At 42.7% G+C, this 23,785-nt stretch overlaps 1 protein-coding gene across 6 annotated transcripts in view; it reads left to right on the top strand.

Moving 5' to 3' along the window:
• TCF3 (transcription factor 3) overlaps nucleotides 1-23,785 on the top strand; it is a 123,533-nt gene that overhangs the window by 94,528 nt on the left and 5,220 nt on the right. For 4 of the 6 annotated variants that reach the window (XM_034437723.3, XM_087893969.1, XM_034437724.3 and 1 more), the window contains exons 10-17: nucleotides 1,164-1,303; nucleotides 3,991-4,117; nucleotides 8,223-8,281; nucleotides 9,229-9,307; nucleotides 12,092-12,165; nucleotides 13,008-13,199; nucleotides 15,356-15,485; nucleotides 16,746-16,893. In XM_034437723.3, coding sequence (XP_034293614.1) covers nucleotides 1,164-1,303; nucleotides 3,991-4,117; nucleotides 8,223-8,281; nucleotides 9,229-9,307; nucleotides 12,092-12,165; nucleotides 13,008-13,199; nucleotides 15,356-15,485; nucleotides 16,746-16,893 — 949 coding nt within the window. Of the gene's footprint in view, nucleotides 1-1,163; nucleotides 1,304-3,990; nucleotides 4,118-8,222; nucleotides 8,282-9,228; nucleotides 9,308-12,091; nucleotides 12,166-13,007; nucleotides 13,200-15,355; nucleotides 15,486-16,745; nucleotides 16,894-17,878; nucleotides 18,118-23,785 lie in introns of all 6 variants that reach the window. The other 2 variants (XM_034437720.3, XM_034437721.3) reach the window with 1 other exon arrangement.

Below are 23,785 nucleotides of genomic sequence, written 5' to 3'. Positions count from 1 at the left end.
GTTGAAATTTTTTGTTATATGTCAGCAGTTGTTGCCATTACAGGTAGTCCTCGACTTAATGACCACAATTGAGCCCCGAATTTCCATTGTTAAGATAGACACTTGTTAAATGAGTTTTGCCCTGCTTTTACGACTTTTTCTTGCCACAGTTGTTAAGTGAACCACTGCAGTTAAGTTAGTGACACGATTGTTAAGTGTATCTGGATTGACTTGGCTTGTCAGAAGGTCGCAAAGGGTGACCGCATGATCTTGTAACCGTCATAAATACATGCCAGTTGCCAAGCATCCAAATTTTGATCGTGTGACTACAGAAGTCGCTGCAACGGAGTCATAACTCTGAAAAACAGTGCTAAGTCACTTTGGGGGGGGGGGGGGGCGTTTTGCTGCCGGTCACTAAAAGAATTGTTTGTAGAGATTCTCAGTCATCCAGGTCAGGGTTGTTCCAAAGGTGTTTTTTTCAGGAGGCAACTGGACTTTCTTGTTTTTTCTTTGAAGACGTTTCGCTTCTCATCCAAGAAGATTCTTCAGCTCTGACAGGATAGTGGGGAATGGAAGGATTTATATTCCTTGTTGTTATGAATTATTCCTTGCAGACAATTGCCAGCTGTCTGCAAGGAATACAAATCCTTCCATTCCCCACCATCCAGTCAGAGCTGAAGAAGCTTCTTGGATGAGAAGCGAAACGTCTTCAAAGAAAAAACAAGAAAGTCCAGTTGCCTCTTGAAAAAGCACTTTGGAGATAAAAGAATGGTTATTAGCCGAGGACTACCGTACATGCAATATCTCATAGTATTACAGATATCATACTTAAAAATAAATAATTAAAATGACTGCAGGCGAATTCTGAGAGTTGGCAGTCCAGCATGACTGAAGGGTTTCAGACTGGGGAAGTCTATTTTAAGGGCTTCTGGTGGGAAAAAGGATGTTGGACTGAAGGTTCAGCTGCATAATCCTTAGCTGGACCCTCTTCAGCAATTCTTTTGGCTTCCTGGCGTTTGAAAAACTTACTTTGGGCTTTGAGGTCTCAAGTGCCTGCCTATCCAAATGTAGATTTACAGATTTCCAGTTATGAAACCTTCTCCTACTTTGTGAGGGTGTGAAGCGGGATGGGCAGCCAACTCTTCCACCCAATTGTTTCTGATTCTTCTCTTTCTGTCTTGCAGATGGGCTTCACAATTCGGCAGATCTGTGGAGTTCTTCCAGCAGCATGAGCCAGTCGAATTATGGGGCCATCTTGGGCGCTTCTTCCTCCCCGCTTCCCCAGTCTAGCAACTTCAGCAATCTTCACCAGCATGAACGCATGGTAATAAAACCTGGGTCTCTGGTGTGCTTGTGAGTACGTGTAGAAATTGGAAGATTCTGTACAGGTAGTCCTCGACTTACAACCATTTGTTTAGTGCACGCATACAGCAATCTCCCCGCTATTCCGTGTCAAATTCTGCCTTGCATTGTCCAGTACCATGAATCTATTTTGAATTGTTTTTAAATCAAGAAAACCATTGACTTTATCATCAGTTGTACTCTTGATTTTATATTTCTTCCCCTTGATAAAATTCTAGTATTTATTTATTTATTTATTTATTTATTTATTGCTATTTATATGCCGCCTTTCTCCCTAGGGACTCAAGGCGGCTTATAAAGTGACAACTTCAATACAAATCACAATACAATACCAAATTAAAATCAGTAACCCAATTAAAAAACGATTTAAAATTATACCAGTGTACCCCCAAACGGATCAGTTTAATTGGCGGAAGAGCCACGTCTTCAGCTCGCGGCGGAAGGAAAGAAGGTCGGGGGCTGTCCTGAGCTCAGTGGGCAATCCATTCCAGAGGGTTGGGGCTCCCACAGAGAATGCCCTCCCCCTGGGGGTCGTCAGCTGACATTGTTTGGCTGACGGCACCCTGAGGAGGCCGACTCTGTGAGAGCGCACAGGACGATGGGAGAACGGCTGGAGATGGTCCTGCAAGTACCCCGGGCCTAAGCTATGAATATCTGACCGTAGGTTATCCATCTATCCTTATCTATTATTTCTTGTCTATAAAATGCTTCTCTGTTTTGAGAGCCCTAACAGTGTTTTCAGGCACAACCTGATTTGGTATCTATTCCATATTCTTAATGTGACAAGTCTCACATAACAATTTTTGAAATCTACACTAAATTTGACTTCATTGTACCACGAGTATCCATGCCACCCACAGATCAGGTAGTGTTCTTCTAACTCTAAAAGTCTTTTATTTCTCACATACATCCATTCTTTCATCCAAGGTAAACAATAAACTGCAAATTAAAATTTCAGATCAGGTCAACCCAAGTCCTTCTCTTTCCTTTACAGCTTGATAAAATCTTATATTTAACTCTTGGCTTTTTCCTTTGCCATACAAACTTAGATATATCTTTTGGCCATTGTTTAAATGGTACATCAGTTGTCAAAACAAGTATTGTGTGAAACAGAAACATCATTCTAGACAAGGCATTCATCTTTATCGCAGAAATTCTTCCCAATAGTGACACATGTTGTTTCTACCATCTTAGCTTGTCTTTTTAAATTTCATTCCATGTCTTCACATAATTGCTTTGAAATAACATATAATTCATATTTGTCACCCAAATATTTTACTTCTTTCTCAATCTTTAAACCAGTTTTCTCTATCAGTTCTGTTTGATCCTATATTTTCATATTTTTTATTTACATTTTCATCCTTCTGGCTATTAAATCTTAAAATCTACTATCGTAGTTGTAAGTTCCAGATTACTCCAGAACAGTGGTGAAATCCATTTTTTTTTTTACTACCGGTTCTGTGGGCGTGGCTTGGTGGGCATGGTGTGGCTTGGTGGGTGTGGCAGGGGAAGGATACTGCAAAATCCCCATTCCCACCCCACTCCAGGGGAAGGATACTGCAAAATCCCCATTCCCACCCTACTTGGGGCCAGCCAGAGGTGATATTTGCCGGTTCTCCGAGCTACTCAAAATTTCTGCTACTAGTTCTCCAGAACCTGTCAAAACCTGCTGGATTTCATCCCTGTTCCAGACGTCTTCTTTCAGGGGGAAATGCCATGTGATGCAGAGTCAAGGGGAGCAAATTACTTCTGTATAAACAAGAACTTCATCTTGTTAGTTCCAAAGGTCCTTTTCCCAAAAGGCCACTGGACTACCTTGGTGTTTTGTTTTGTTTTCTTTGAAAACGTTTCACTTCTCATCCAAGAAGCTTCTTCAGTTCTAACTGAACTAAGTTAGAATTGAAAAAAACTTCCTGGATGAAAAGCAAAACATTTTCAAGGGGGAAAAAAAAACAAGAAAGTCTATTTGCCTTTTGTAAAAAGCACTTCTGTGACAATCCCCATAGGCATTCATTTAGGTTTTTTAAAACTTTTATTTATTTCATTTATAATACTTTCCATCTCCATCAAACAGTGTGTGAGCTGGATACAGTTATTTGAAAATTCATAGTTCACATACTTGTTATTATATTCATTACAATGACATTGATAATGTAACTCTATATCATGATAATTTACAGTAGTACATAACATCATCAAAAGCTTCTGTCCACAGTAACATTTTCTCTTCTTATATCTCCTCTTTCCTAACTTCTGTTTCTACTCTCTAGCCATCCCACACCAGAAAATATTCAGTCTCTTCTCTGTCCTTAATAATAAGCATTAATCTGTCCATTTCTGCGCATTCATCTTGTTAAGAGTTCAACTTCAGGGCTTTTTTTTTTTTGCAAAAAGATCATAAAATGGGGCAAAACTCTCTTTAACAACTGCCTTGTTTAACAACAGAAATGTTGGGCTCCGTTGTGGTTGTAAGTCGAGGACTACCTGTACTACTTTCCTGAGGTTCACATTAAGAGTAGAAAGAGTAAATCCTGAAGCTTTTATCTCCTAAAATTCTAAAGTGAGTCTGAAAGGAGAAATGTAATGGAAGATCCCCATTGTGTATCCCTCTTCCTCCCTTTGTAAATGCCTTTCTTTGTTCCCTTCTAGAATTATCAGATGCATTCGGGCGAAGTCAACGGTGGACTCCCATCCGTCCCTGGATTTTCTTCAGCCTCCACTCAGTATGGAGTGTCCAGCCACACTCCCCCGATTGGTGGGACAGAAAATGTCATGGGTAAGTATTTGGTCTTTTTTCTCCAAAACCATGGAAACACATTTAAGTGCTTTCTTTCTTTCTTTCTTTTTTTCATTTTAAGGGTTGAGCTACCATAGGAATTTACAAAGTTTGAGAATCCAAATTGGTTGTTGTTGTTAGTTGCGAAGTTGTGTCCAACCCATTGCAACCACATGGACAACGTTCCTCCAAGCCTTCCTGTCCTCTACCATCCTCTGGAGTCCATTTAAGCTCACGCCTACTGCTTCAGTGACTCCATCCAGCCATCTTATTCTCTGTCGTCCCCTTCTTCTTTTACCCTCAATCTTTCCCTGCATTAGGCTCTTCTGCAGTGAGTCCTTCCTTCTCATTAGGTGGCCAGAGTATTTGAGTTTCATATCCAAATTGGAGAGACTAGATATTTTCAAGATCAAATAGCTTGCAAAAAAAACCCCAACCTTTCCTCCCCATTTCTCTGATTTAAGTCGAAGAGTTATTTATAAAATATTTATCGATTCTGTTTTAATTTTATGTCAGACAGAGAGAGAAGGGTCAAAATAGTAGCCGCAGCTACAACATCTTGACATTGTGAACATGTGGTCACAAAACGTATGATTGAAAGCAGTAGTTCCAATAAGATTAAAATAATAGAATAACAGAATAACACAGTTGGAAGGGACCTTGGAAGTCTTCTAGTACACCCCCTCCCTGCTCAGGCAGGAAACCCTACACCACTTCAGACAAATGGTTATCCAACCTCTTCTTAAAAACTCCCCAGTGTTGGAGCATTCACAACTTCTGGGAGGCAAATTGTTCCACTGATTAATTGTTCTAACTGTCAGGAAATTTCTCCTTAGTTCTAAGTTGCTTCTCTCCTTGATTAGTTTCCATCTGTTGCTTCTTGTTCTACCTTCAGGTGCTTTGGAGAATAGATTGACCCCCTCTTCTTTGTGGCAACCCCTGAGATATTCGAATACTGTGAGACTGTTGAAGAAATTTCAAGCACTTGGGTGGATTTTAGACTTAGAAGCATGCTATGGGGCACCAACTATGGTGGAAGGGAGAAGAATGGGGCAGAAATAACTCTGGACGTGTCTGCTTTCTAATCATACACCCACATAACCTGCTTTGGGTGCACTGCCACTCTTCTAATGCAAATTCCTCCCCTTCTCGTGTCTTCCTGGCACATGAAGGTTAATCCCTCAAGAGTGGCTTTGGGCCAGGGGAGCCCAGCAGACGGAAATAGATCTATTTAGCTTTAAGCTCCTGTCTGGGGGACGTACTTAGTAATGTCTCCCCTTTTTGACAGCCAGACATAGAATCTTCATCCGTCACACGTTTATTACATATAGACTTGAAGACTTGTTCTTAATCCTCCTGCCCTCCCCTCACACTGCTGCTTGGGGAGGGGAGGAAAGAGACTAAATGTCACCTCGATTCATCTGCCAGATCCCTCAAAATGGTTGGAAGTGGAGGTTGCCTTTACTTTACTTACTTAAGGAAGGGGCCCATTTTTAATTTAATCAACTTCAGCCATAGAGGCCCAACAAATCCTAGAGGCACCCAAGTGAGACAAAATACAGCAGTGCCTGGGAGCTGCTGTTATAAACAAGGATTAGAAAGGGGGGGATAATGCGGATCAGGGAAGAAGAGACCGGGTGATTTAGATCCATTGGGAAAACGCTGGGGGCTGACGCTGAATCCAGCCTTCCAGTCACCTCATTCTCATGTGAACCTGTTACAAATCTTTTCTCTTGGTGTTTTTAAATTAATAAAATGAACAATTTTATAATGGTTAATAATTATTATTAGTATTATATTATTATTGTTAATATTATTGATAATTATTTTATTAACAATTAATGAAAGGGGCAGGCCATGAGTTCCGAGTCCCACCTTAGCCACGAAAGGTGGCTGGGTGGCTTTGGGCCCGTCACTCTCTCTCAGCCCAACTTACTTCACAGGGTGGTTGTTGTGGAGAAAATAGGGGGAGCAAGTTTTACTGGATATGTTTGCTGCCTTGAGTTATTTGTAAATATAATAAAGGTGGGATACAAATAACTTATTTCCCTGCAATTAAGAAAAATTAAATAAAGACTGCAATCCCTTTGAAAGGGCCTCTAATTCCTTCTATAGATTTGGGGAAAGTGGTTGGTGGTGGAAATAAAGTCACTGGGAGGTTGACTGATCAGTTTCCCCAGAAAAGCCCCGAGTGTTAAGTCACCAGATATCATCAGCCCCTCTTCATGGACACATCCTCCCCCCCCCCCCCCCGGGTCACAAAATCTGAGTGGAAAGGGGCCAGTCAGAGCCTCAGATCCCGTCCCTGTAGAGGAAAGAGGTGTTTTAGCCAAGGAACAGGAAAAAACACATCTCACTCATGTTTTCCTAAGCATTTGCATTCATCCCATCCCCAAAGACAGATGGGGGACGGACATTCTATGGATTTAATGTCGTAGCTGTTCCTTTGGGTACCATTGCTTTGTTCTGTTTGATTTATAATGGGTTCTATTTTAATGTGATTTTTTTTCTCCTGTTACTAGTCACTTTGAGCCTGGCTTGAGTGCATTGTAACTGGATGAAATAAATAAAATGTGAATTCCCTGGGTTTGGACAAAGTGTTTCCATGTTTCTAACACTTTGTCCCAAGTTTTGGATAACATGAGACATTTGAATGTTCCTTGTATAAAAATGGGGAACTTGGAACATGTTTTGGCTCTTAGCTTTATTTCCTATAGTCATAATGTTTGGGAGGTGGTAGTCAAAGCTACATAACACCCAACCTATAAACAATTGGAATACAGTAATATTTTTTTAAGTTAAAATTCCCAGCAGGAGCAACCATTAAGCCAAAATGCTTTTTTTTTGTATCCTAATTGAATAATAACAGAATAACAGAGTTGGAAGGGACCTTGGAGGTCTTCTAGTCCATCCTCCTGCTCAAGCAGGAAACCCTCTACCATTTCAGACAAATGTTGTCCAATCTGTTTTTAAAAACCTCCTTTGTTGGATCACCCACAACTTCTAGAGGCAAGCTGTTCCACTGACTAATTGTTGTCATGGGCAGGAAATTTCTCCCTGGTTCTAGATTGGTTCTAACCTTGATAAATTAAAAATAATTTCTTTGGTAAGTTGGATGATAAGTAGCACATATCATGGATGACCATGTATGTCGTCATGCCTCCAGTAAAGAATGGGTGATCAAGAGACTTCTGCATGCAGAATACTCAATATGTTTCTAATACCAACAAAACAAACATATTCAAGAAGTTTTTACAGAGACTTTCCAACGGGAATTATTATTATTATTGTTGTTGTTTATATTTATATACCGCCCTTCTCCCGAAGGACTCGGGGCGGTGAACAGCCAACAGATAAAACACAAGAAATACAAAATTTTAAAACAATATTAAAATCCAATTAAATTAATTTGGCCCACAATTAAAAACACCCCTGTATTAAGACCCATAAACAAGTTAAAAATTAAAACAATTTTAAAAAGTTAGGCCAGCCCGGCTTGCTGGAATAAAAACGTCTTTAGGGAACGGTGAAAGGTGCGAAGATCCAGGATCCGCCGTATCTCCGGGGGCAGCTCATTCCAGAGGGTAGGTGCCCCCACAGAGAAGGCTCTCCCTCTGGGGGCCGCCAGTCGACATAGTTTGACCGACGGCACCCTGAGGAGCCCCTCTCTGTGGGAGCGTACTGGTCGGTGGGAGGCTATCGGTGGCAGAAGGCGGTCTCGTAAATATCCGGGTCCTAAGCCATGGAGCGCTCTAAAGGTGGTAACCAATACCTTGAAGTGCACCCGGAAGACCACCGGGAGCCAGTGCAGCTCGCGCAGGAGAGGTGTTACATGGGAGTGCCGAGTCGCCCCCATAACCACCTGTGCGGCCACATTCTGGACCAGCTGGAGCCTCCAGGTGCTCCTCAAGGGGAGCCCCATGTAGAGATCATTACAGTAGTCCAGGCGGGATGTGACGAGAGCATGAGTGACCGTCCGTAAGGCATCCCGATGTTCCAAACTCAGAATTTCTTGTGGTTGGTTCATTTGTAATCCTAAAATTTCTGGGCTTGATATTCCATTTGTTTATTTGTCCTTCCTGATTTTAATCTTCTCTTCCTTCAGGCAATCGAGGAACCACCGCTGGCAGTTCAGGGGATGCACTTGGAAAAGCATTAGCTTCAGTAAGTCTCATTATGATTTCTCATTCTAATAACCTTTGATTTTTATCTGCTGACGCTTTGTACCATTGTTTATGGAAGACGTCCAAAACTAGCACAACGTAGATCTGTTGGAACTACAACTGTAAAGAACTGTTTGTTTATTATAGGCTGTCCTCAGCTTACAACCATTTCTTTAGTGACCATTCAAAGTTACAACTGCACAGAAAAAAGTGACTTATGACCAAGGGTGAAATGCTACCAGTTTGGACCGGTTCGGGCAAATCGGTAGTAAAAAAAAATGCTACCAGTTCGGACGAACCGGTATTTCCAAGATCAGCTGTGCCCCGCGATTTATATTCACTAGAAAGCAGGAAATCCTGCTTTCTAGAGAATCTAAATCACACGACACAGCTGTTCTTCCCCCCTGCCCCGCCCCCCCTGTTCTGCTTACCTTAGAAAAGGCTTCTTAAGCTTTCTTTTTCAATGCTGCGCGATAGCGCCTGAGGTGCGCAAGCTTGCGTTTGGTGTGCACCGTGAATGCGTGTGTGCAGCAAACCGGTAGCAGGCCTCGGAGGATTTCACCACTGCTTATGACCCATCCTCGCACTTAATAAGTGTTTCAGCATCTCCATAGTCACAAGATCAGAATTCGGGCACTTGGCAACCAAGCATGTATGTACAAAGGTTGCAGCCTCCTGGGGTCACATGATCGCCATTTGTAACCTTCCCAGCCAGCTTCCGACAAGCAAAGTCCAATGGGGGAAGCTGGATTCCCAAAGTCCATGGGGGAAGCTTAATGACCATGTGATTCACTTAACAACCGCCTTGTTTAGCAATGGAAATTCTGGTCCCAATTGTGGCCAACCTCAAGCAAAAAAAAGAGGACTTGGTTTTTCAGGAGTATTTAAGCATGATATTTTCCCCTCCGTTTCTTCTCCCAAACTTTTTTCTTTTTTCTTCCTCCCCAGATCTACTCTCCAGATCATTCTAGCAATAATTTCTCTTCGAACCCATCCACTCCGGTGGGCTCCCCTCAGGGAATAACAGGTAAGCTGTAAAATTTTGCCCATGTAAAAGCAGTATAAATCTAGAACAAGCAACAGTGTGCGGAAATCTCAGAGGAGAAGCTGGGATTGGCATTTCATCAATGAGTTTTTCAAGATAAATGACACTTCTTATTCTGAACCTGATCCAGTGTTAGCCCCGTGATCCAGTTTGGGGTAACATGCAGAATACGTGGTATCCGTGCAAACAATTCAGGTCCTCCGTCTGTATCTAATGTCTGGATTCAGCAAAATGAGGAAAGTATTCAGTTTTTGTAAGATCGCCCCTTACAACCTATTGAGCAAGGTCTACACCAGTGTTTTTCAAACTTGGCAACCTGAAGATGTAAGGACTTCAGCTCCCAGAATTCCCCATCCAGCATGACTGGCTGGGGAATTCTGGGATTTGAAGGCCACACATCTTCAGGTTGCCAAGTTTGAAAAACACTAGTATAGAGATTCACTCAATCAAACTTCTATATCCACCGAAGTTGGTCGCCAGTGGAATTCTTTCATTCCTCTTCTTTAAGACGTGAAAAATATGTCCTTTAATTCTTTTGCATGTGAACAGAACTCTGATGAAATAGGGGAATAATACAGAGAAGTACTTGTGGGTTTAACTAATGCTAATAGAAGGTTTTGCAGAAAGTGATTTAAAATTCTTGGTTTTGTAAAGTAAAGGTAAAGGAGTCCCTTTAAAGGAGGTAAAGGATTTTACTCCACTAGTCGTTACTTATTCTAGAGGGCGGTGCTCGTATCTGTTTCAAGGCCATTGAGCCAGCGCTGTCTGAAGATATTTTTGCGGTCATCTGGCCAGCAGGACGTCACAGAGTGCTGTCATCTTGGTTTTGTACCGGACTGAAAAGTGTGATGTCGGAATACAGTTTTCTATATTGCATGTTTGCCTACTTCCAAAGGCCTAAGGGAATGTGTAATAACTACAACAGAAGAATAAAATGCAAGTGAATTTTTCTTAAGACTACTAGCTATTGTTTGGCTGTGCACCGCCCTGAGTCCTTCGGGAGTAGGGCGGTATAGAAATCAAATTAAATAAATAAATAAATAAAGGCAACCCTTTGACCACAAAATGTCCTGTTAACCTGAGATTGAGACAGCCTTAGTCTGAGATTTATTAAGGCTTAGCTGCACAGTTATGGCTCCAGGGTATATGTGTGAAATCAACAGATCTGAAGTTTGTGGGTTGTTGGCTCCACCTGCTGTCACATGGAAGAACTGCACGCAAACTCATGGCAAGTTGGGTTTCAAAAAATAACCCTCTTCACTAAGCAGTGTGGCTTGTAAAAACTGACCTGTACAAGGCTCCATCTTCTTTATCTTCTTCCCTGCCCAATTCATTTTGTCCTGGCTTTTTAAATGATATATGAAAAGAAGATTACAATGCAATTTCTATCTATCTTCTAGGTAGAGGGGAAAAGCCATCATTAAAACATGAAATGCATTTCCAAGATGCGGTGGTGCTTCCTTGTTGGCATTTCTGTGACAGGGACGGAAACGAGCACATTTCTAATGGAAGGAAAAGGCTATAACGCCGGTTCTCAAGCTCAGCAACTTTAAGATGTGTGGACTTCAACTTCCAGAATCCACCTTTAAATGGTGGTTTCGGGCGCTCTTTTTGGCAGCCCCTGGTAGCTACCTCTCCCTGGTGTTAGCTGACTCCTATGCTTCACAATGGGAGAGGGAGCTGACGAAGAAACTCCACCTGCTAGGTTTTTGGGGGGATGCATTGGGAGACTATGGCTTTAAGGACGCCCAATCTAGAGTAGTCCAACGGCTTGTGGACATAGACTTGCAATATCTAAGAGCTAGAGCTAATAAAACCTGCTCCCCTCTGATCTTCAGCCAATTTAACAATTATGGACTGAGGATGGCCTCATATTTTTATACTTTAACCATCCCTAAGTATAGAAGAGTCTTCTCCCTTGCTCGTCTCAATGTCTTGCCCTTAGCATTGCTGGACAGACGATTCAAGAGGCTCCCGATAAGTGAGCGGTTATGCCCCTGTGATAGAGCTGAGGTTGAAACTGTGGAGCATGTTCTTTTATACTGCCCTATGTATAACACAGGGAGGACTAAATTACTATCTCTCTTAGAAACAGATCTCTTTGGATCCAATGCCAATAATTTGACCTTATATTGTTTAAGCCAGGGGATGGCTCCTCACACATTACTATTCAGGTTTCTAAATTTTTCTTAAGAGCTGTAACTATTAGAGGAGAACGATGTAATTCCTCTCAGCCAAGGCTTCTGGTAGCCAACTGTTTATGATGTTACTTTCCCCACGTTCTTTTGCAATTATATTTGTATTTTGGTCTGAGACTGCAAATAAAAGTTATTATTATAACTTCCAGAATTACCCAGTCAGCATGCTGGTTGAGGAATTCTGGGAGTTGGAGTCCACACATTTTTAAATTCCCGAGTTTTAATAAAATGGGCTGTAAGGAGCGATGGATCCTGATGGAACTCCCGAAGTTCCATCTGGCTTTTGATGCGTCCTGGAAAGGTGGAGTAATTAGTGCTCCCAGAGTTTGCTTGGTTGTTTATTTGTTTGCAATGCACTGATGATGTTGCTTAGTTGGGTAATGAAATGTCTGGAAAAACAGCCCAGCTCTTGAGAGCACCAAAAATTCCACAGTTCGTCCCTGAACTACTTCTATCATCCCGAAAGTATTTCCTGGCAGTTGTGAAGAGAAAGGATGTCTTTGCTATCTATCTATCAGACATATTTGTTAATGGGCAAAATGTCCCCCGCTGTTTTTCCTCTACTCAGGTTCTTCGCAGTGGCCCCGAACAAGTGGACAGGGTGCCTTATCTCCAAGCTACGAAGGCACCCTCCATACTTTGGTAAGTATCCCTCAACCTCATACTTGCCATTGGTTTTTGTGATAAATAATTACAAGTAGTCCTTGATTTACAACCATTCATTTACCAACCATTCAAAGTTACGACGGCACTGGAAAAAACAGCCTTTCCGTGGTGGTCATATCATCGGACTTTGGGTGCTTGGCAACCAGCTCACCTTTACAAAGGTTAGAGCATCCCAGAGTCTCGTGTGATCGCCATTTGCAATCTTCCCAGCTGGCAGGTCAATGGGGAAGCTGTCAGGAAAGGTCACAAGTCATGATCATTTAACCATATAATAACTTTGTTGCTTTATAATCAATTTTCCACTCTCAGTTGTAGTCATAAATCGAGAACTATCTATAAGTTCCTAGCAGATAGCAGTTGAAATGGCAACCTTAGTAGTACCGTGTTTCCCCGAAAATAAGACCCTGTCTTATATTTTTTTGAACCCTGAAATAAGCGCTTGGCCTTATTGCCATGCGCTCAAAAGCCCGATTGGGCTTATTATCAGGGGATGACTTATTTTGAGGGAAACAGGGTAGCATAGTTTTGATTGTCCACCAGCCTATTCTACATTGCTTGATAATATCCCCAAAGCTGCTTTCTTTTTAACCTTGGCTCTTCTGCCTGAAAAATCAGCCTAGCAATGGCCTACCTGATCAGGACTGTAAAGAAAGCCTCGTGTCCAATTTTCAAATGTTGTCTGTGTTTGCTTTTTGTTTTTAACTTCATGCTTGGTTTGGTGCCTGAATCGCAATTGTTGGCATGCACCTCCCCACCTCCCCGCAGTGGCTATGGTGGGCTCCTGTTTCACATTCTTTCCCTCTCTTCCATCCTTCAAGCAAAACAAAATGGAAGACCACTTGGACGAAGCCATCCATGTGCTGAGGAGCCATGCAGTGGGCCAGACCAACCACAGGGACATTCACGACTTGTTGGCATCCGCTTCTGCGCACAGCACTTCTGTGGGCAGCCTTAGCCAGTCTTTCTCCCCGGCTTCTGTCTTGCCAATTGCTAGTCGGCATACGAACTTGGTAAGATAGGATTTGGGGGAGAGGGGAGAGGGCTGTGTTTCAGACATGCTCTACCATTCAAAATTTTATGGCTTCTCCTTCCAAGAAGCTCTTTAAAGGCCTATTTGCATAACTTGACTATTAATCCACCTGATCCAGGCATTTTGGTCCACGGTTCCTAGAATCCATTGACTTTAGACATACAGTTGGAGGTTGATGGGACTTGATTGGTCCAAAGCATCAGGAGAGCAGAAGTTCTCCATGAAGACAAATTCCTTGTGTGTCCAATCACACTTGGCCAATAAAAAAAAAAAATTCTATTCTATTCTAATTCTATGACTAATCGAGCTTAGTATAACTAGCAATCAAAACCACCTTTTCCTTGTAGATGCTGGAGATTGGGGTTAGTCTCTTGTGTCCTCCACTGAACTCTGGGCTGTCCATGTTAAAAATCCTTCTTGCAGGCTGTGTAACGTTCTCCATATTCAAAAGTCCTACCAAATTTAGACCCTTTCTTTGTGGGCTGGGACTTTGTTGTACCAGTCGAGAGGCGGAAAGGAGAATATTCTATGATAAAAGGTCACGGCTGAGGGACAGAAGTCAGCGTATCTTGAGATCAAAAGGCAGTTTCCAATGGCCTCTACATTCAGCAATATAATTTTATCCAACTTTTCTCTTGACAGCTTTAGAGTTTCACAGCCGAGTGGGATTTTTCCTTCTTCCAAATTTGGGTTGCACCCTACAAAATGTCAAGGTGGTTATTCAGGGCTGGGTTATAGGAAACTGTCTAATCTGAAGTCTGGGTTTTTTTTTCCCAATCTCATCGGTCAAATCACCAGCTTTGCACTGATGTTGTTATTAATTTGGTAATGAAACCAAAACTGCAAGAAAGCCACCAAGCTCAGATAGCACCAAGGAACCCAAATATTGTGATATTGTAGAACTTGATTTATTTTTATTTTTCCATGAATCAACCTCTGCCTGTTTTTACATGCTTCATGACTCGCTCAAAATCAGGTGGAGCTTCAGTAACACCGCTGTAACGGTCATCCTGCCCTTTCCTAACCACGCCCTGCAGACACTTGATAGCAGTTGATAGTCAGAATGCGTATTTAGGATTCTATGAAAGGGCTGCTAGATCTAAAATTCCTATCTGTAGATCTGGTTTACACATCAGATTAAGTTCTAATACAGGCATACTGGGCAGCACAATGGTTCAGCCGTTAAGACGCTGGGCTTATCAGCTGGAAAACCAGCAGCCCATGTTCGAGCCCCGAGCACCACGCGATGGGGTGAGCTCCTCGTCCTTGCCCCAGCTCCTGCCAACCTAGCAGTTTGAAAGCATGCAAATGTGAGTAGATAAATAGGTACCAGTGGGAAGATAACAGCGCTCCATGATGTCATGCTGGCCACATGACTGCAGAAATGTCTTTGGACTTGAATCGGAGATGAACACTGCCTTCTATATTTGGCAACGATTAGGAGAGTAAAATCCGCAGAGACTCCCTTCCTATAGGCATACTGGATTAATGGCTTAGCGTTACGTTCAAACCTGAATTGTATTGTTTGATTACTCCCCCGGAGTAGCTCCCACCGGAGATACGGAGGATTCCGGATCTGCGCACCTTCCGTCGCGCGCTTAAAACGTTTTTATTTCATCAAGCTGGCCTGGCCTAAATCTTCTCCCTTTTAAAACTTTTAAATTTAAATTTTAAACACTAATTTTAATTTGTTTAATTATGGGATATTTTTAAAATTTAGCCAAATTGTTTAATCTGTTTTAATCTATTTTAAATTTTGTATCTCTGTGTTTTATCTTTTGGCTGTTCACCGCCCTGAGTCCTTCGGGAGAAGGGCGGTATAGAAATTTAATAAAATAAAATAAAATAAATAAATTAGCAACCAGTATTTAAAACAATCCTGGCATTATTATTAAATTTGTTCACCATTTCCTCTCGAGGCATTTGCTGTGGTTAACTAATGAAAACTGAGGCTTTAAAAGAGGGGCTGATATGCCCACTTTCAAAGTTCTACGCTTGCTCACTAAGCGCTGCCAAAGGCAGTGTTTCTCAACCTTGGGGACTTCAAAATGTGTGGACTTCAACTCCCAGAATTCCCCAGTTCAGCATCACTGACATATTGGCCTCTCTGGACCTTGTTGCTGTTCTTTTTGGCAGGTGGGGGGAGGTCACCCTGAAGACGGCCTCTCTAACAATCCTGGTCTTCTCCACAACCATGTTGCTCTCCCTGCCCAGACCAGCTCGCTTCCTGACCTCAGCAGAGGACAGTCTTCAGATGCCTTTAGTGGTAAGGCTGAGTTGCACAATTTGAATGCTGAATCTCAAAACCCCCCGTCTCTTGGCTGGTGCAAGGTAGGGTACCGGACAAGTGAGATATTGAAACTCTTGCAAAATTACAGTCGATATTTTCCCTTTATAATTAAAGGAAAGGAACCAAAGTAAATGGACTCTTCTCCATGAGACTAATCCTCCCTCTTCGTGTCTATGGAGATTCTCAGTCAATCTATGTTTTTGTCCCAAAGATGCTTTTTTCAGTTCTGACTGTCAGAATTGAAGAAGTTTCTTGAATGAGAAGCAAAATGTCGTCAAGGAAAAACCTTTTGACAAAAAAAAACCCCAAAACCTTTGGGATCTCTCTCTTCATGTGAATTTGCAACTTAGAATCAAAAATAATTTCATTAATTATTATTTTAGAGGTTTTAGTTTTAGATTTTTTTTTATCCTGCCTTTATTATTTTTATAAATAACACAAGGCAGTGAACATAAGTATTATTTCTTCCTCCTATTTTTCCCCACAACAACAACCATGTGAGGTGACTTGGGCTGAGAGAGAGTCCAAAGTCATCCCGCTGGCTTTCGTGCTTAAGGCGGGACCAGAACTCACAGTCCCCTGGTGATTGGCCCAGCTGGCTTTCATGCCTAAAGTGGGATTAGAACTCATAAGTCTCCTGGTGATTGGCCCAAAGTCATCCAGCCAGCTTTCACACCTAAGGCGGGACTAGAACCCACAGCTTTCTGGTTTCTAGTCTGCTGCCTTAAGTACAATCATGCTGAAGATTTCAACTTACAACTTTTACAATCTTACAACTGGTAAGATCCCACAGAGTTGGTCTCCTCAGGGTCCCGTCAGCTAAACAATGCCGGCTGGCGGGCCCGCGGGGGAGGGCCTTCTTTGTGGCTGCCCCAGCTCTCTGGAACCACTTATCTCCTGAGGTCCGGACCATCCCCACCCTATTGGCCTTCCGAAAAGCGGTGAAGACCTGGCTCTTCCGGCGGGCCTTGGGCCGTTGATCTCGCTGCTGCGATTTGGCGAGATCCAGCCATGAATGGTGTGAATGGGTTTTAATTGTTTTTAATGGTTTAACTTTTAATGTTTTATATATGGTTTTTAAATGCATTGTAAGCCGCCTTGAGTCTTCGGAAAAAGGCGGCATACAAGTTGAACAAATAAATAAACTCAGGTTATAGGTGAGGAGAAAGGATGATTTTCCTACGTTTCTCACTTTATCCTTGGGTCAACCTTCTACTTGGTTTGGTCCCATTGCAGGCTTGACTGGGGGCCTGGGAAGGGCCAGCGTCTCATCTGGCACCAGCGAGATCAAGCGGGAGGACAAGGAGGATGACGAAAACACGTCAGTGGCTGACAATTCAGAAGAGGAGAAAAAGGAACTGAAGCCATCTCGAACCAGAACAAGGTGCTCACTGAACAGGTCTCAACCTTTCTCTGTTCCCTTTGGAGGCTAACCGGGCAGGACAAAAACCTGACCCTGTAAAGGAAGCCTAAGGCAAAACAGCCTCCTCCAAAAACTTTTCAAGCTTAGAGAGAATCCACCCACTGTTTTCAAACCTCTAGGAACCTACTACAAATATTAAAGGGCCAACTTTTTCGCAAGACTGGGGCAGGTTGCCTTGTTGGAGAAATGGATCAGGAAGAACCTCCATCTAATTTTTATTCATTTTATTTAGTAAATTTAGAAGCCATCCATCTCCCTCACAGAGGAGGGATTTTCCAGTCAGGCAATTCCTTTGGCTGGCTAATTGAAAGAAGATAAAATATATTGGTGGTGGGTTTTTTTTCTCCCCCAAATTAATTTTAATTTTATTCGGTGCATGAATATTTTCAAACTTTGCTACTTTTCCCTGAGAAATTGTGGAGAAGCAGAAGCACCCTATCGAGACAACTTGACTTATAGCTTTTGGTTCTATTTGTCTTCCCTGATCCTTTGTCTCCCCGCCCGCCATTTCCCTGCAAAGGTCCTGAGTAGAAGAGAAAGGCATGGCTTACTTCCTTGAGTCTCTCTTTTTATCTCACACAAATGTGAAAATGTGCTCTAGGACAGCCTGACAATCTAGGACAAATTTTATTTAGCGAATATGGCTCCATTCAAAACATTCCGGGGTTGGGGGCCCTGTCAGGCATTCCTGTAGTAAATATTGACCAATGATGGCAAAATAGATTAATTTCTACTTTTCCTTTTCAAATATCTTTTTTTTAAAAAAAAAACACCATTGTGATATGTTTGTTTTCTGTCGTGTGTGCATGTAGGGGTGCGCACATGTGTGTATTATATGTATTACAGTTTTCCTTTTTTTTTTTGTGAACATATTCCGGTGCCGAGGTGTGCACACACGAAAAATGTCCCCCCTTCTCCTTGTTTCATTCTTATTTCAAATTATCAGTCAAGATGAGGATGAGGAGGACGACCTTCTTCCCCCAGAGCAAAAAGCCGAGCGAGAGAAAGAGAGGCGGGTGGCCAATAACGCTCGGGAGCGCCTGAGGGTCCGCGACATCAACGAGGCCTTTAAAGAGCTTGGGCGCATGTGCCAGCTACACCTTAACAGCGAAAAACCACAGACCAAACTGCTAATCCTACATCAGGCTGTGTCGGTTATTCTGAATCTGGAACAACAAGTTAGAGGTCAGTGGAGGCTTCCGATGTGGTGACGTTTCGGAACGGCATGGGGCTGTCTGTCTGATCCTTTCAACCTTGCCCCCGGCCCACCGTGGTGGGCAGGCCTGCCCGACGCTCTCCATCCTGCTGACGTTTTCCTGCATCCTTTTTTTTTTTTTTTATGACGATGCCTTAAGTTTGGTTTTGTGTTTTACTTCTCTGTTCCATTTTGTTTTTTGTTCTGTTTTGCATCCCCTGTAATTCCTGTGTTGCATTTGGAATAAGAAAAGAAGCTGCACTTTCTGCATGCCAGCCAGCCTCGTGCCTGTGCGGGGACTCTGCTTCTCTCTCCCTCCTTCCCTTCTCTGCTACTTAGCGCTGTAGAGGGCGGCCCACCTTGGACCTCAGCGCTTTGTTGCTAAATATGGGGAAAGGGCAGCGTCTGCAAAGACCAAGACTCTCGTGCATACTGAGGATGAGTTCATAGCAAAACCATGTATACCATATCCTTTTTATTGATTGGAACGCCCTTTCCGGCCCCAGCCTCCTAGAACACTTTCATACATGCCTCTTAAGTATAGATAGTCCTCGACTTACAAACATTCATTTAGCGACCATTACAACGACACTGAAAAAAGCATCTTACGACCACGTTTCACATTAACAACTGGTGCAGCATCCCCATGGTCATGTGATCAAAACCCAGACGTTTGGCCATGGGCATGTATTTATGACGGTCGCAGCAGTATTGGGTTTCAAATCCCGTCGCTACTTCTGCGCATGCGCAGAGACATCCGGGTGGGTGGGCAGAGCCTCCCGCCGCTACCGATTCGCCCGAACCGGTAGCAACCCACCACTGGGTCGCAGTGTCCTGGGGTCATGTGATCACCTTTTGCGACCTTCGGACAAGCAAAGTCATTGGGGAAGCCAGATTCACTTAACAACTGCCGTCATTTCTTTAACAACTGTGCCAAGAAAAGTCATAAAATGGGGCAAAATTTTACAACCAACGTCTCCCTTTGCAACATAAATTTTGGGCCCAACTGTGCTCGTAAGTCAAGGGGTACCTGTAGTAAAATGTAGATTTAGGGTTTGGGAAATCCTCGACGCTGAAAAGAAATGGTACCATGTCTTCAAGGTTACTACCTCTGCTTCCCCATTCGAGACCTTTTTTTGGTGGGACCATTTCTCATCCTGTGAGGAAAATTCCCTGTGGAAAATACATTACCGTAAACCCCTCTGCCTAGAATAGTCTCAAGGCACACGTGTAGCCTGTGGTGTAGCTCTTCAGAGTGTTTCTCTCTCTCTCTGCCCATCACCAGGAATGACTGAATTTTGACCATGAGTGATACCTTGACAAGCAGGTATACAAGGAGAATAGGGAACATAACACCTGATGGACACATTTGTGTCCGAGCTTGTGGTAGTTTTAAGATCTGGGACCAGCAACTTGAACCAGCGAAAGATGTTCAGAGGACCTGGGATTTTACTTACATCGAAATGTGTGAGGTTCTGACTATGAAGGTCATTTTCTGTCTATAACCCAAGTCTTCCAGTTGGGTCCCGTAGTCCCAGATCCCAACTTAAACCTCAGAAGTCATCCCTGCAAAGGTAGAATTCAAGGATTACCGTTAGGATTCTAGGATGCAGAATGTCCTGGAGGGAGGGAGGAAGGAAGAAGAGGGAAAGGAAATTTGAAATGGGTCTCTGCGGCTACCCTAGAGGAGAAAGACAGACTCCCACCCAGTGTAGTTGTGCTAATTTTTTTTCCTTCTGGGAATGCTGCAAATGCTTGGCTCTGCATGTGAGCATCTAACGTTCCTTTCTTTGGAAACCCATCCCGTGGGGTTACCTTGGCAGATTTGACTCTTTTCCTCAAGAGAGGCGGCTGCATTTACCGTCAAGATCCACAGCCTGTTTTGTACTCTGCTGTCATGTTGCAATGCTGGAATTCATTTATGCTTTTCTCTCTCTCTTTTTCTCTCTTTCACTTTTCGTTTCCCTTTTTTTGCCTGTCATAACATGTATATAACTTTGATTTCCTTGTCCAACGTTTTCTTGTTCTTCTCCCCTTCTCCCCCAATCCTTTTACCTGCTTTCCTACAGACAGTCCCCAGCCGTGACCTCTCGGTGGTTCCCACCCTCTACCTTGTACTTGCTGCTTGCTCAGAGAGAGAGAGAGAGAGAGAGAAAGGAAAAACAGGAGTGGGGAGGTGGGTTGGTACAGGGAGCAGGAAAGGAACAATCTGTGAGCAGAAGAGTTGGCGCGTGGTCCTCTCATCTGGAGTTCAGGCTCTCAGTTTTCGGTTTAAAAAAAAAATACATAGCATTTTACCTGAGGTAGAAGATGAGCGAAGTTTTGCCTTGACTGGTGAGCAGTTGGCATTCTTGCGTTTAATCCCCCTGGGGAAAAAAAATACTTTCCAATTGGATATCTTTGTTGGAGTCCTTGCTTCTTCCTGAACTGGCTTGTTTTCTTGCAGATACTCCATTAACCAACTAGGTAAGATCAGTGCTAGCCCTTCCCTAGTTACCTAATTGGGTACTGTAATGTCAGCAAGAACGCAGCTCAGAGGACACGCAAGGACCCCGCAGTTCAACCCTGAATGTCAAATATTCTCTTCTATGGCTATTTTTGATCCCTTGGACATTTTTATCAGAGAGCTTAAGAAGAGACACCATCCATAAGATGAGCTTCATATTTCTGAGAGTTGACATCTATCATCCTAGAAAAGGCAGCCCATAGCATTTTTCAGCAGTGAAGATTGAAGTTAGAACGGGACCCTCACTAAATGCAAGCTTCTACTTCTTCTAGTACCTTGGATGCGTTTTCTGTAGGGCTTTCTCTTCTCCCTTTCAATCCCACCAGTTACGAATTTATTTAAGAAGGTATTACGTTGCTATCCTTTTGAGAGCATGGTACTTTATTTTATAAAGGCCAAAAACTCTGTGGAACATCTAGCTGGTGTTAATCGGGCAGCACTTACAACTGATAGCTATTCTCAATACTCTGCTAAAGTTTAAATTTGCTTTGGGATTGCACAGGATTATTATAGCACAGGAACGGTCTGGATTCCTTCTGTGACAGGAGCTACTGAGCCGAAGGGCTAAATGCAACCCCAAGAGTTTGGATATAGCTTCAGTTTTGGTTGCTATAATCCTCAACTTATATTTCTTCAATTCATAGTTAGCTATTACAGTTCCTGTTGGGTGTGGGTATCTAGGTTTTAGTTTTAAACTGAATTTGACAATCCTTTGAATAATTATGAATTTAAAATGTGAACTTGGCTTGGAAATATGTCCTGTTGCATTTAATGAGGCTTGCTTGTCAGCTGTATTGATAACTCACACGCAGGTGTAGCAAAGTGGCTTGGCTTCCACTTAATCATGGTTATTATTGGAAAAATAACAATCAACTTGGTTTAATTTCAAATTTGGTTACTTCTACCATTGCTTAGTTTGTTGTGGCCAGAGTTTGCTTGGATAATTTGTAGTTCAGTGTATAAGGTGTTAATTCTGGGAGAATGGCTTTAATTCTGTAACTCAGAGAAGTAAACTCTGTGAATCCATACCTTGCCTGAATTTTGAAGACATAACAGAAAGAGACGGCACTTAAGTGAGCCCTACATTTTTTTGGACACAATTTTTAAAGCCATGGGATCAAAAATTCATTCTGGATTTAGGCTGAGTTCCCAGACAAGATCGTAGGAGAATCCAGACTGAAAGTGAAGCTTACACCAAAGAGTCATTTTTCAGAATGCAGCTTCCCAAGTAGTGAATCACTGAAAAGATAAAGTCATTGAGAAGTTTGTCTTGGATGGTTCTGGAGATGAAAAATCAAGAGGTAACAACAGAGATTGAATATTTTTCTGCCTTGCCCTTGGTAGTTTAGGACAATGTTTCTCAACTGTGGCCATTTTAAGAGGTCTGGACTTCAACTCTTCAGCTGAAGTTGGTACAGACCTCTTAAAGTGGCTAAATTGAGAAACACTGGTTTAGGTACAGAGGTCTTCAAACTTGGCAGCTTTAAGACTTGTGGACTTCAACCCCCAGAATTCTCCAGCCAGCTATGCTGGCTGGAGAATTCTGGGAGTTGGAAGTCCACAAGTCTTAAAGCTGCCAAGTTTGAAGACCTCTGCTTTAGGAGGTTGGACATGAAGAGCACACTAAAATACATCTTACTTTGTCTTGCTAGTTGGATAAGAAAAAGGTTGCTTAATTCCAAGCTACACAGGCCCTAGAATTGTGCCTTCACACACTATTTCAGTAGGAAATCATTTCCAGTGGAAAATGGTTGCCCCGTGTCCTCAATTCATTGGAGACATCTACTATGCCTTGTCAAAAGAAGGCAATTATATCTACCTTTTCAAGGATTTTTTCTTCTTCTTTATTTTTTTTTATTTTTTTATTTTTTGCTCTGGGGGAAAAAGGCTGTCTCCCTGTATAAAAACAGGATGTGACTGGGCGTCATGGGAGAGAAAAGGATTTCCTAGGTTCAAACTGCCAAGAGTTTAAGATGCTGCCAATGCTCATAATTATTTTAGACAGAATCAATTTTGATGCTGTGTTTGATTATACCTAGAAGCTACAGTATTTTGCCTGATTGGGTGGCTTGGGGGAAGATGGGAATCAGAGAAGTAGGCTCTTCTTTTTTTAGATGGAGATCTTTCCAGAGCTGGTACAGGTAGTCCTCGAATTACAACCATTCTTTTAACAACTGTTCGAAGTTATGACGGGGCTGAAAAAAAGCTATTTGTGACCAGTTCTCACCCTTACGACCATCACCGTGTTCCTACGGTCATGTGATCTAAATTTGGGCACTTGACAACTGATATATATTTACAGCAGCTGTAGCATCCTAGGGTCATGTGGTCAGGAGGGGAACTCGGGTTCCCTAAAACAACGGTGTGATTCATTTAATGAGTTGAGCGGTCATAAAATTGGATGTGACTCATTTAACGAGTGGCTTTGCTTATTTCTGCTGCATAGGATCCCATTCGTGGCAAGTGTTAGGAAGCCACTTTACAAAGCCAGTTGCGAGTTGTGGCTTCTGTTTTCTATTCTCCAATGACCCTCTTTCTGTAAAAGAAGGAGTGGCAGAATCTGGGGATGGAATCAAAAGAGGACTCAGCCTAGAGTCTCTTAAGAAGCCACAAATGGGTGAAGTCTCACCCCTCTTGAATTAAGTTAACCTTTACCTGACACCAAAATAATGCTGTTAGTTAGATTCCCATGGATTTGTTGTTGTTAGTTGCGAAGTCGTGTCCAACCCATCGTGACCCCATGGACAACGTTCCTCCAGGCCTTCCTGTCCTCTACCATCCTCTGGAGTCCATTTAAGCTCACGCCTACTGCTTCAGTGACTCCATCCAGCCACCTCGTTCTCTGTCGTCCCCTTCTTCTTTTTCCCTCCATCTTTCCCAGCATTAGGCTCTTCTCCAGTGAGTCCTTCCTTCTCATTAGGTGGCCAAAGTATTTGAGTTTCATCTTCAGGATCTGGCCTTCTAAAGAGCAGTCAGAGTTGATCTCCTCTAGGACTGACCAATTTGATCGTCTTGCATAATCACTTTAAATTAAAACATCACCTGTGATCCTGGGTCTTTCCTGCCTGACACTTCCTTTCTGATCCTGTTTTCACGTCCATGTCAGCGCAATGTTTTTCCCATTAACTGAAGAAACCAGGAATCACTTAAGG

This window comes from Pantherophis guttatus, chromosome 1, assembly GCF_059756535.1.
Source record: "Pantherophis guttatus breed Tessera chromosome 1, ASM5975653v1, whole genome shotgun sequence".
Classification (NCBI taxonomy): Eukaryota; Metazoa; Chordata; class Lepidosauria; order Squamata; family Colubridae; genus Pantherophis; species Pantherophis guttatus.
Note: the sequence above shows the minus strand (reverse complement) of the source record. Positions and strands in the feature narration are given on the sequence as shown.